At 41.1% G+C, this 13,946-nt stretch overlaps 1 protein-coding gene across 2 annotated transcripts in view; it reads right to left on the bottom strand.

Annotated features, from left to right (window-relative positions):
- Window positions 1-13,946, bottom strand: part of slc48a1 (solute carrier family 48 member 1) — a 47,625-nt gene that overhangs the window by 31,778 nt on the left and 1,901 nt on the right. Inside the window, exon 1 of one of the 2 annotated variants that reach the window (XM_008116427.3) lies at window positions 12,198-12,334. The exons of the other annotated variant lie outside the window; for it this stretch is intronic. Within the exon in view, the coding sequence (XP_008114634.1) occupies window positions 12,198-12,303 (106 nt within the window). The 5' untranslated portion in view covers window positions 12,304-12,334. Of the gene's footprint in view, window positions 1-12,197; window positions 12,335-13,946 lie in introns of those variants that run through there. 2 annotated transcript variants of the gene reach the window in all.

Genomic DNA, 13,946 nt, shown 5'->3' on the forward strand with positions numbered 1-13,946 from the left:
AGTTATCTTGGCTTTCCATGGGCAAGCAGATGGTGACAGGCATATGGCACATATTCTGTATTTCAAAAACTAGAATGGATATGGGGAACGTGGTCAATTTTCTAAATCAGTAAGTCAGATATATCCAGAAACCGCTCTAACATTACTGGCACCAAAACTATTGGCAATCAAATCCACAAAACTTAAACTGGCAAATGCGAATGACTATACTAAGAAGTTTATAAAGTATGTTCTACATACTCCTAGAGGAAGCATTTAAAAGCAGATCAAACATTCATCCACCTTACTTTTAATCATTCTAATAGCCCTTCTATAGGAGCCCTCAGTGACACAGCGGGTTAAACCGCTGAGCTGCTGAAGTTGCAGACCAAAAGGTTGGTGGTTCAAATTCCACCAACCCCCAGAATCAGACATGACTAGACTCAGAGCCGGCCCTAGGTATTTTTCAAGTGTAGGCGAACAGAATTTTGGCGCCCCCCCAAACCAATCACTGAAAAATAAAAGCGTTGGATAAGCGAAAATGTTGGATAATAAGGAAGTATAAAGGAAAAGCCTATAAAACATCAAATTACATTATGATTTTAAAAATTAAGCACCAAAACATCATGTTTTACAACAAATCAATAGAAAAAGCAGTTCAATACATGGTAATGCTATGTAGGAATTACTATATTTGCAAATTTAGCACTAAACATTGAACAGGGATATAGGGCAGTGTGGACTTAGATAACCCAGATAGCCCTCAGTATTAAAAATAAAACCTCTAAAATCAGAACAATAAATAAAGAACAACACTCTGAAAACAGAAGAAATCCAGACAGTAAACAATCAGGGACAGCTAACTCCTCCCAAAAAAAGATTCTCCCAGGCAAGAAGAAGCCAGGCCTTGAAGCCACAGGGCCATTAAATGCTAATCAAGGTGATTAATTACAACATTCACACCTGCTTCAAAGAAAAGTTCTTTCTCCCACCCTGGACCTTCTACAGATATATAAACCCCACATACCTAGCTTCCAAGTTCCTACAGACCTCACAATCTCTGAAGGCCCCAAAGGTGGGCTTGTGTGGTGCGAAGGTGGGTCTGCGCTGGCCGGAAGGCCCAGCGCAGCCGCTGGAAGGCCCGAAAGAGAAGGAGGTGGAGAGTGGTGCCCTCCTCCCAGGACGATGGTGCCCCCGGGACGATGGCGCCACAGGCAAATGCCTATTTCGCCTTATGGTTGGACCGCCTCTGACTAGACTTAATGTCAGGGGAAAACCTTAAACAGCCCTTCTAATTCCTAACTTTTCAACACTGAAGATTGGACAATATCCTTGTGCATTACCAGAGGAGCAGACTTATGTCTCTTAAGAGTTGGCAACCTGATGACATCACAAAGCCCTACTGTGTGACCTCACTGTCTCCAGTGTATGGCTTTCAGGCTTTGAGAGGAAACCTAACAACCACAGAGAATTTATGCCATGATCCTATTTGTGGCTATGAAATGTTGAAAGTGAGGTGTATTGAAATTCTCAGTGATTTCCCACTGACTACAATACCACAAGTCCCCAGGATTATGGCTTTTCCAAGCAGAATATTCTCTAAGTGACATAACTTTCCCAAAAAGTATTGAAACATTCCTTTATAGTGGTTAAATTCCTTGCTAAATCAATTTCCATCTTGATTTAAAACAGGCTTTCTGTTGGCAAAAGTTTAGAGCCTGGGAGCCTTAACACACCTAATGAGTTTGTTCCTGCATCCTCCGTGGAGCACTGAAATTTGGCAGACATCCCTCCATGAGACTGAAAACAAGTGTCCCCCTGGGTAATAGACATCAAGAAGAATACCATTTTCTGTCATGAGAAAGCTGGGTCTCAAGCTATTCCAAACAATCCATGTTAGCATATATTAACAATTGGAAGCATGAATGCAATGTACTTCCTGCAGAAGTTGGAACTGGCTTACATTATTCCTAGAATTTTTTTATTCCTGACAGTGATTTATGGATGCCCCCAAGAAAGATGTTAGATGATGAAGAAGACAATGATGCTTTTAAAGCATGTTTAAATGGACCAGTGGCTTTTGAATGTGGAGTGGGGAACAGTGAAAGGAAAATAGGGAACTAGAGCAGTCAGCTCAGTGATTTCATGTAGGCCAGCATGGTGATTTGAGCATTACAACTCCAAAGGTTTGAATCTGTACTCAGCTATTTCAGCTTAACCTTGGATGAGTCACCCTTTCTCAGCCTCAGGGCCCTTCCACACAGCCATATAACCCAGAATATCAAGACAGATAATCCACAATATCTGCTTTGAACTGTAATATAGTGAATAACATTTAAACCATATCTCGTCAAAAGCAACTTGTGATACAGCAAAATTATTGTGATTTTCCTGGCTTGCCAGGTACTTTCTATCTGCCCTTCATTGTTTTCAGTACCCAACAGAAAGCAAAATCCCAGAAAGTTTAGACTTTTGATGCATACATATGTGGAAACTGAGGATCTGACTGGGACATCTGACTGGCAGTATCCCCTGTTGTTCTTTTGGGCACCACAGTTATTCCCCGCTGCACAGGACATCCTAAGCCCTTTAAACCTGTTGGATACCTCTGATGAATTTGCAATCTGTATAATTGCTGATAGCCTTTCTAAATATCCCAAAGGCACCAGATCTTCTCTGATCTTGGACGTTATATAAGTCAAGCCCTAGTTTAAACTTCTATGGGAAACTGACAACAAAGACTATTTGCTATAAACTATATTTCAGATGAAGGAACTGGCAAAACTACCTCTTGGTTATTCCTTGCCTAAAAGAAAACCCTATGAAATTCATGGAGTCACCATAAGGCAACAAGTGACTTGAAGGTACATACACACATCATCATTATTATTACTGCTGAAGTAAGTCCGAAGTGCCAATTCCACTGGCATCTATACAGCGAATAAAGAGGGAAACTCTCATGTCCATCTCAGGGAGCAAAATGCCTTGACTGCACAAACTCTGACAAACAGTTATTGGTAAGAAAATATTGATATTGTTGATATGGTGAGAAGGAAAATGAGCCTCAAATCGCCTTGTCTTTTGCCCTTTGTCTTGCCGCCGATGATGATGATATGTCTCCATGATATGTTTCCAAGATCCATACCCTTCTCTTGGTGCATTACAGTATGGAATAAATGCTTTGATAATCTGGATCATATGGTAGTGTAGAAGGGGCCTAAGAATGCTGTCTCTGTAGTTATACACCACAAGAGGGAAGTCATCTCACATGCTACATTTGATCACATGAAGAAATTTAAGAAATTTAATAAACGAATCAGCACTCTTTCTATCACATGCACATAATCAGAGATTTCACAACACATGGCAAAAAAGGGAGTTTAGGGATAAGAGGAATCAAAATTGCAAGTAATTTGATGATTTGCTAATTGACTTTCAGCAGTTTTTAAAAATGTGTATTCAGAGCAGAATTGCTTTGGCTAAGGAATATCTATTCTAAGGATGGAAAAATGCATTGTCACAAACAGTTGAAGTTTGCAGAACAAGTAACAAATGTTTATTTTTCTTTTTTTCAGAGGCTAATGCAAGAAGTTAACCAAATGCGTTATGGTGTATTCAAGATGTGAAGGCCCCTTCTACACAGCTGTATAAAATCTAGATTATCTGCTTTGAACTGGATTATATGGTAGTGTCGATTCATATAAACCAAGACCCTTCTACACTGCCATATAATCCAGATGACCAAAGCAGATAATCCACATTATTAGCTTTGAACTGGGTTATCTGAGTCTACACTGCCATATAATTCAGGTTCCCCCTTTTTCCCGATTCCGGCTGGAAAATGTGCATGTTCGTATCACTCCATATCTCTGCACTCGTGAAGAACATGTGATTTCCTTCCCTCCCCCCATATAGACTGCTCTAGCACATGTGAAGCAGGCACACAGCTGATTTAAAGGAAGCACAAATTAGAGCTCTCTGAAACTCTTTATAATATTAAACAGAGTTTGAATAAACAATGGGGGGGGGGGGGGAGAGATACCACTTTTACTACCATGGCTCAATATGATGGAAATCTAGTTACGTGGCAGAGAAGGCTAAAGAGCTTGCAAAACTACAACTCCCATGATTCCATAACATTGAGCCATGGCATTTAAAGTGGTGTCAATCGACTTTATTTCTACAGTGTGGATGCGCCCAGAGTGAAGAACACCCATCCCTCTCTCTCGCACACACATTTATCCAGGGTAAATATTTTTTTTGCACTAAGATGTTGTTCTTTAAGTTATTTCCTACCCTAAAACAAATAAATCATGTAGGTTTTTTTTTGGCAAGATTTGTTTCACAGGGGTTTTGCCTTTGCCTGCATCTTAGGCTGAGAGAGTGTGACTTGGCCAAGATCATCCAGTTCTTGGAGTTGTAGTCCAATGTACAAACCACTACACCATGCTGTCTTGCATGTCAATCTAGAAAAGTAACTTACAATTTTAATTATGAAAAACAATTGGTAGAAATTTTATATCCTACTCAAATTCTTGGTGTGTCCTATTTTTGTATTTTATATGCTCCATAACAAATACAATTTCATGTGAAATTTTCCTTCTGTCTCCTTTATAGTTGCTTAAAAACAAAACATCAAATTACCTATATATTAAGCAAACCCCTTCTAAAATATAAAACAGTCACAACTGGAATTAAGAACAGTGATATCATTCCTTGTTTCATTATAATCATGGCCTAACTTAATTGATTATTACAAGTGCCTTGTTCTTTGCAACTGTTTCTGGAAAATTCAGAGAACAGAGAAATATTGGAAACACAGAGTTGTCTGCATATACTAAAGGTCTACTAGAGTCCTACTCCAGCACTTCCTGCTGTAGCTGTGTTCTTTTATGAAGAGACCACATGTTGGTAGAAACAAGCTAAATAATACTATTTCTGTGCAGTTATCAGGAGCCCCGGATGGTGCAGTGAGTCAAACCCATATGTTGGCAGGACTGCTGACCTGGAGGTTGGATTGCTGACCTGAAGGTTGTCAGTCTGAATCCAACCTCTGTCAGCTCCAGCTCCATGCGGGGACATGAGAAATTTTCCCACAAGGATTGTAAACCATCAAAACATTTTGGCGTCCCCTGAGCAACATCCTTGCAGACAGCCAATTCTCTCACACCAGAAGCGACTTACAGTTTCTCAAGTTGCTCTTGACACACACACAAAATCAGGATCCTATGGAAAATATCTTCAGCCCATACCTGAAAAGATTAAGCAACATGTGTCATCCTCAAAATATATGAAAGAGGGCTGTCCAGTGTCCAGTTCAACATGCTAGACCAGGGGTCCCCAAACTAAGGCCCGGGGGCCGGATGCGGCCCTCCAAGGTCATTTACCTGGCCCCCGCCCTCAATTTTATAATATAATATTTTTATATCAGTTTTAATAATATAATATATTGTATATACATATAATCTTGATAATATTATAATGTTATACAATATAATACTAATAATAATACCATATAATAATATTAATTATATGTTACATATTACATATAATATTACAGTATAGTGGTATAGTTCAATCTAGTAATATATAATGCTAATATTGTGCTATGTTAATAATATAATATATTGTATGTACATACAGCTGCTCTGAGTCCCCTTCGGGGTGAGAAGGGTGGGATATAAATGTAGTAAATAAAGGTAGTAAATAAATAATTAATTTTAGACTTAGGCTCACCCAAAGTCTGAAATGACTTGAAGGCACACAACAACAACAACAATCATAATTAACCTGACTATCTCATTGGCCAGTAGCAGGCCCACACTTTCCATTGAAATCCTGATAGGTTTATGTTGGTTAAAATTGTTTTCATTTTTAAATATTGTATTGTTCTTTAATTGTTATTGTTGTATTGCACTACAAATAAGACATATGCAGTGTGCATAGGAATTTGTTCGAATTTTTTTTCAAATGATAATTCTGCCCCTCAACAGTCTGAAGGATTGTGGACTGGCCCTCTGCTTCAAAAGTTTGGGGACCCCTGTGCTAGACAGTGCTAGACACTAGTAATTTCACAGTGTTCCCACAAGAGGCCCTCATTCCCTAACAACAAACTTGAACATCCCTCTCAAAATAACATTTTTCTTCCTGGGAGTTTGCATTGAAGAAATGCTGCACAGCAATAGTAGGGAATCCTTTCCCATCAACTTCACACCATTTGTCATAACTATTAATAATTTCCAGTATACCTTTTTCTTTCCTGATGACCTTTTCTCTATTTTCAAGTAGATATAATGATCCCAATTCTTTTGATTCTTTGGAAGGGCAGCAATCTGAATGGACTGCAGTACAATCCCACAAATATTGTCACCAACTCAGCATACTTTGGACACTCACTTTCAAAGTTGTTCATTATAATTCCAAGTGGCCACTAAACTGTTTTATATCACTGCTATACTTAGGATTTAAAAGTAATTATTTGCTTTATCCATATTAGAATAGGGCCTCTGGTGGCACAGTGTGTTAAAGCGCTGAGCTGCTGAACTTACGGACCAAAAGGTCCCAGGTTCAAATCCCGGGAGTGGAATGAGCGCCCGCTGTTAGCCCCAGCTCCTGCCAACCTAGCAGTTCGAAAACATGCAAATGTGAGTAGATCAATATGTACCTCTCCGGTGGGAAGGTAACAGCGCTCCATGCAGTCATGCTGGCCAATTGACCTTGGAGGTGTCTACGGACAATGCCGGTTCTTTGGCTTAGAAATGGAGATGAGCACCAACCCCCAGAGTCGGTCACGACTGCACTTAACGTCAGGGGAAAACCTTTAACCTTATATTAGAATAATAGAATCATAGAGTTAGAAGAGACCTTGTGGGCCATCCAGGCCAACCCCCTGCCAAAAAGCAGGAAAACTGAATTCAAAGCAGCACCCCCGACAGATGGCTATCCAGCCTCTATTTAAAAGCCTCCAAAGAAGGAGCCTCCACCACACTTCAGGGCAGAGAGTTCCACTGCTGAACAGCTCACACAGTGAGGAAGTTCTTCCTAATGTTCAGGTGGAATTTCCTTTCCTGTAGTTTGAAGCCATTGTTCCACGTCCTAGTCTCCAGGGAAGCAGAAAACATTCATTATCATTCTACAACTAGACTATATATATATATATATATATATATATATATATATATATATATATATTCCTTTAGTCTCTCTGCTTACAATGGAGCCCCCCGAGGTGCAATGGGTTAAACCTTTGTGCCAGCAAGGACTGCTGACTTGAAGGGTTGCTGACCTGAAGGTTGCCAGTGCGAATCCAACCTGGGGAGAACGCGGATTAGCTCCCTTTATCAGCTCCAGCTCCATGAGGGGACATGAGAAGCCTCCCACAAGGATGGTAAAACATCAAAACATCCAGGCGTCTCCTGAGCAACATCCTTGCAGACAGCCACGTCTCTCACACCAGTAACAACTAACAGTTTTGCAAGTTGCTCCTGACAATGAGAAAAAACGGTTTACAATTCCACCACCAAACCAGTTAGCTTTCTAGGTGATTTTGGGGACTTTAGTCCAAATTTATAGCAAATTCTGCACATCTATGTGCCTTTTGTCCTAACATGCATCACTTGTCACTTTCCGTTGGAGACCTTTTACTAAACAGTTTTGTAACACTTGCTGCCTCCTAAGAGGAACAATGTAGATCTTGGCAAACTTTCCAGCTGTTGAAATATTAAGAAGGGGAAAGGTGAACACAGTGCACAGAATTTCCACAAACAAGCAAAAGGGTCTAAACAACAGATATTGTTAAATAATATACCATATGGCTCCCATAGATGTGCAGAATGAATTTCTGAACTTACCATAGAAAAACGAAACTGCAGGTAACAGTATACGATAATAAAGGAAATATTTCTGGCATACCATAGATTTGCACTGGAGGACCTACAAAATGTCTGGAGAGATTTTTTTCTGGTGTGGGTATCATAAGCTACTGTTTTATAAAAATTTCAGTATCTAGCTTCTCATCAGATTATTTTGAACTAATTGGAGTTTCCAAACATGGTATAGACTTAGCCTAATATGCAGTATGTTGCAGAAGTCCAGCTTATAGATTGTCATGCACTATTATCTTCCAATTCTAGGAAGGGACATAACTGATAATAAGAACTTTTGACCATCGCTCCTATTTGGAGAGATGGATCCAGAAGCTGCAAAAACAGTATTTCAGGGGGAATGTAACCCCCATCTACGACTGGTTAGCATATCTCCAACCCTTGGTGAGCACCCTCAATAGTAAGCATCTCTGTCTTGTCTGAATTTAGTTTGGATTTGCATTTCTTCCTCCAACCCATTACCTTCTCTAAGCATTTATTCAGAAAAGACACACTATCCTTAGCTGAGGCTGTTTTTGAAGGCATGGAGAAATATATTTGGGTGTCATCAGCATACTGATAGCACCCCGCCCCATGCCTCTGGATGATCTCTTCCAGCAGTTTCATATAGATATTAAAAAGTACTTGGCATAGAATTACACCTTGTGGGGTGCTACACAACAAATACTTTTTTGAGGAGCAGCTCTCCCTAAGCACTATCTGTAACCTGCCTGAGAGGTAGGACTGGAAACATTGCAACACCGTGCCTCTGATTCCCCCCCCCCCCCCAAACAAGGCAACTTAGAGGATGCCATGGCTAATGGTTCTGTATGCTGCTGAGAGATCTAAAAGCACCCACCATCACTGTAGAAACAGAGATTTCAACAGGATGCAAAGTTCCCATTCCTGAGAAATTAAGTAATAACATAGTAAAGGCAAAGGTTTCCCCCTGACGTTAAGTCCAGTTCTAAGCTGAAGAGCCAGCGTTGTCCGTAGACACCTCCAAGGTCATGTGGCCGGCATGACTGCATGGAGCGCCGTTACCTTCCAGCCGGAGCGGTACCTATTGATCTACTCACATTGGCATGTTTTCGAACTGCTAGGTTGGCAGGAGCTGGAGCTAACAGCGGCCGCTCACACCGCTCCCGGAGATTGAACCTGGGACCTTTTGGTCTCCAGCTCAGTGCTTTAACGCACTTTGCCACCAGGGCGAATACATACTGTATTATTATTTCTTTCATTCAGTCATTCAGTCATTTATAAACCGCCTAGAATTAGAGTTAGTGTGATACAATGAAAATAGTTGTGGACTTGAATTCAGCCATAAAGGTCACTGGATAACTTTGGACCAGTTCCTCCTTAAGCTAGCTAGCCTACAAGGTTGTGGTGAACATTCAAGGGAGAAAATTTTCTGCATGTGTTAAGTTCCTTGGAGGAAGGAGATAGGATAAATTTACACTGGTTGTAAATTTCTATTCTTGCCTGTGATCTTCTGTTCTTATAGCTGCATCTCTACCATTCTGCCAGCTCTGGAACTTCTCATATCATATTTTCCAGTCAAAGTCAATGTTTTATCCAAGGATTAGTCAGGACAGAACTCTCTTGGAGACTTGCACTGTCAGAAGGATTATGACAGTGTATGGTAAGTACTTTCATCAGATGTTGTGCAAGGAGCTATCCAATACCTGTTTCTGCAGTTGCCCCCCCCCCCCCCGCCGCTCCAAAGTGTTCAGTAATTGGGTTGTTGTGTTTTCCCGGTTGTATGACCATGGTATGGTATACCTCACAACCTCTGAGGATACCTGCCATAGATGTGGGCAAAATGTCAGGAGAGAATACTTCTGGAACATGGCCATACAGCCCGGAAAACACACAACAACCCTCTGATTCCAGCCATGAAAGCCTTCGACAACACATGGTTCAGTAACTTTTAGTTGTTTCCAAGATATTTGTTATTATTAACTTCAAATTATGGTAACCCAGTAAGTGGGGATTTCCCAGTCACCATATCAACAGCCTTGCTCAGATATTGCAGACTGAGGGCACCCATGGTCTTCTTGATCCAGTCTATCCATCTGGAATGCAGTCTTTCTCTTTTTCTAGTTCCTTCTACCTTATTATCTTGTTTGTGAGTTATGTTTTCTCATGATGTTGTTCAAAGTATGACAGTCTTAGGGCCCTATATTCCAGGATCTGATCCCAGGTTTTCTGCATTAAACTGATTATATGAGTCCCCACTGCCAGATAATCTGGGATAAACAGAAAACCTGGGGTCAGATCCTGGGATATAGGGTCTGTTTGGAAGGGCCCTTAGTGAAGTCATTTTCACTTCTATGGAGAATTCAGCCTCCTTTATTGGTCTTTTTAGCTGTCCACAGTATCCACAGAACACTTTTCCAACACTGTATTTCAAAAACATTGATTTTTTTCCCCTCTCAGCTTTCACAAGCATACAGAAATACAGTGTTCTGAATTATTCTAACTTTAGGATTGAATGGTCCACAGATTAACCTCCACGTTCTGGAGACAGACTGGAAAGAAAGCCCCTTCTTCTCCCTCTTTGCTGCACCCAGTTGTGGCTCTTTTTTTTTCCACAAGTACCTCTGACCTTCCCCCTTTCTGTCTTAAATCCTGAGTTTTTTCCCCCACCCCCCTTTACCCTGTCACACACTTTATCTCCTACATCTCCTCTCAGGTCAGGAAGCATGGATATGAGAACTTGCAGGTCACGCCTGTCCCAAGGGAAAAATCCAAGCCAGGTTTCTTTCTTGTAGGGAGAGGGCAGGGAAAACAAGGAGGAAATAAGTGCAAATATTTTCCTTAGATGATGGTTGATAAAATGAGTTTACTCCTTTTTTTTCGTGTCAGGAGCAACCGGAGTTGCTTCTGGAGTGAGAGAATTGGCCGTCTGCAAGGACCTTGCCCGGGGACGCCCGGATGTTTTGATGTTTTACCATCCTTGTGGGAGGCTTCTCTCATGTCCCCGCATGGAGCTGGAGCTGATAGAGGGAGCTCATCCGCGCTCTCCCCGGGTGGGATTCGAACCTGGCAGCCTTCAGGTCAGCAACCCAACCTTCAAGTCACAAGGCTTTTATCCCCTAGGCCATCGGAGGCTACTGCTGGCAAGAAGGGATGCCAAGGAGCTATTGGCAACATCCATGGATAGCACAGAGATTAGTGGGGGATCACCTATGTTGTTTACAAAAGGTTGCAGGGTCCCTAGCATCTCCAAGGAGAACTTGAAAAGACCCAGTCTTCATACTCAGAGCTTGAACAACATCCTTTGTTTGGATACAACTAAAAGAGCAAGTTACCTTTCCACTCCAACTGACAAAGGGAATTCTGGGGTTTATAATACAGAAAAATAGGTCTCATTAGCATCTTGTCTAAAACCTTGGAAAGCCATTGCCACTATCTTAAGTTGATAATACTAGGCAAGGTAAATCCCTCCTGATCAAATCTTGTCAAGAAAACTGCATGATCCCATTGCCTTAGGATCACTGTAAGTCAGAAAAGAGAAATACAACAACAGCATCAACAACAACTAGTTGGACCAAAGATTTGTTGAGAGCTGTTAGCTGGCCCTGATTGTTTCTCCCAACAAAGGATTCCCCCAAGTAGGAAGCAGCCAGGCTTTGAAGCTGCAAGGCCATTCAAAGCTAATCAAGCTGGCCAATTGCAACATTCACACTTGCCTCAAGCAGATAAGAGTTCTTTCTCCCACCCTGAACATTCCACAGATATATAAACCTCACTTGCTTAGTTTCCAACAGGCCTCACAACCTCTGTGGATGCCTGCTAGAGATGTGGGTGAAACGTCAGGAGATAATGCTTCTGGAACATGGCCATACAGCCCAGAAAACTCACAACAACCCAGTAATTCCAGCCATGAAAGTCTTCAACAACTTATTTTTATGGTTGCATTTAATACCTCTCAGATATAAGATAGACAAAAGAGAGTTAGCTAACTCTGGTAGAAGAGTCCCTAATGCTTACTTTCGTATGTGTATAAGCCATCTTGAGGCAGAAAGAACTTTGTGGTTCTCCCTTCTCAGATAAAGGGTAATAAATCACACTAAAGACTTTTGGGAAGAAGGGGAAAGTAACCTCTACATGCAGGCATTAAGCCAAAAATCTTAAGTGGGCGGTGTAGCGGTTTGAACTTTTAATTATGATTCTGGAGACCAGGATTTAAATCTCTGCTTGACCATGGAAAATCACTTGGTGACCTTGAACAAGTTACACTGTCTCAGCCTCAGAGGAAGATAAAATAAACTGGAAATGACTTTAAAGCCAGTAACAATCAAGCATAGTACAACAAAGCAGAGATGAGATAACACATCTTTTTTTTCCTACCTTCTCTCAGTAGACAAATGAATGGGGACTGCAGAAGTTGTGCATGAAACATAAAAATTAGTCTGGAAAGAGGGCAAAAATGTATCTTTGTTCTCTGTAGAAACATTGTGGTAATATGGATTCCCCTGAAACAGTGGTTCTCAATATGTGGGTCCCAGATGTTTTGGCTTTCAATTCCCAAAAATCCTAACAGCTGGTAAACTGGCTGGGATTTCTGGGAGTTGTAGGCCAAAACACCTGGGCACCCACAGGTTGAGAACCACTGCCCTAGAATTTGTTGGGTATATAATTTTCAGACAAATAAGGCATCATACAGAATTGGCACAATACTCTTGTGATGACCTTCTCAGGCAAGATTAGAAACTATGCAATAGTTACAATTCTCATCATCTACAGGCAATGGTAGATAGTTGAGCCGGCAACCTAACAGTCTTGAGAAAACTGCAATTCGCTCCTGTGCTCTTATAAAGGGATATAAAAAGAAGTTGGTTGCTGGATTTCTGGAAACTTTTCACAACAGTACTGTGTGGGCAGATCTTCTGTTGGAGGAGTAATGAATTTGGATTATAGCCTTATCTAAAAGAGCAGTCCAGAGCGGCAAGCCTATAGTGTCAACATCTTGGATTGCTCCCTTAAAATTCCTATTTCAACTCAGAGCTGATTTGCCTCCCTCTTGACACAGGGCTGCCAGCCGTCATTGCTTAGCATACTGATGTGTGCAAATGCGTCAGTAACTATAGGAGATGATAGCAGCAAATCTGTTAAGCACTTGTTTAATGATTACTTCAGCACAGGTAATGAAAGTCAGTTGAAAAACCTGATAAGTTTAAGATAGAGCAGGGTTTAGTAGTACTACTTGTGTTTGACTTAAGCAGAAATCGCTTTACTCAATAGAGCAAGGATTGGATTTTTCTCAATTTTTCCCATTTTTCTCAAGCTCAGCAGCTACCTTGTATTTGGTGGCTTGGAAATTTGCTAGCTACCGTAGGGGAATGCTGAAGAATAAATCCAGAGTTCAAACCATTGCTGGGGTTATTTCAGGTAGAACTGTCAACTAATGTTTGACTTTCCAATAAAATAGTTCAGACAATGCATGTGTTTTTCAAATCTCTTGTCTCGGTCATTTTTTCCTTTCACTTCTCTTCCAAGGAATGAAAGATGATGTACGTCAGGGTGGAGATTCTGGGGTCTTCTAGATGTTGTTGGAATGCAACTTCCATCATCCCTCAAGATTGGCTTTGCTGACTAGGGTAAGGGGAATGGCAGTCAAAGACAAACACAAGTTTGCATGGCCATCCCTCTTCACCTCTTTATCTTTACACAACAATGTATACTTTGTACCAGTATATTGTTAAGAATTTTTATTTATTTATTTATTTACAGTATTTATATTCTGCCCTTCTCACCCCGAAGGGGACTCAGGGCGGATCACAATATACACACATAGGGCAAACATTCAATGCCCATAAACACATCAAACAGAGACCGAGACAGACAGACGCAGAGGCAATTTAACCTTCTCCTGAGGGGATGTTCGATTCTGGCCACAGGGGGGAGCAGCTGCTTCATCATCCACTCTGACAGCACTTCCTCATTCCAGGTCATAAATTAGTTAAACTTGCCTCCCCACTTTTATAAGTGGTACCTTATTTCCTACTTGATAGATGCAACTATCTTTCGGGTTGCTAGGTCAGCAACGAGCAGGGGCTATTTTTTATTTTTAATTGACAGGTGCTCACCCCGCCACAG

This window comes from Anolis carolinensis, chromosome 2, assembly GCF_035594765.1.
Source record: "Anolis carolinensis isolate JA03-04 chromosome 2, rAnoCar3.1.pri, whole genome shotgun sequence".
NCBI lineage: Eukaryota > Metazoa > Chordata > Lepidosauria > Squamata > Dactyloidae > Anolis > Anolis carolinensis.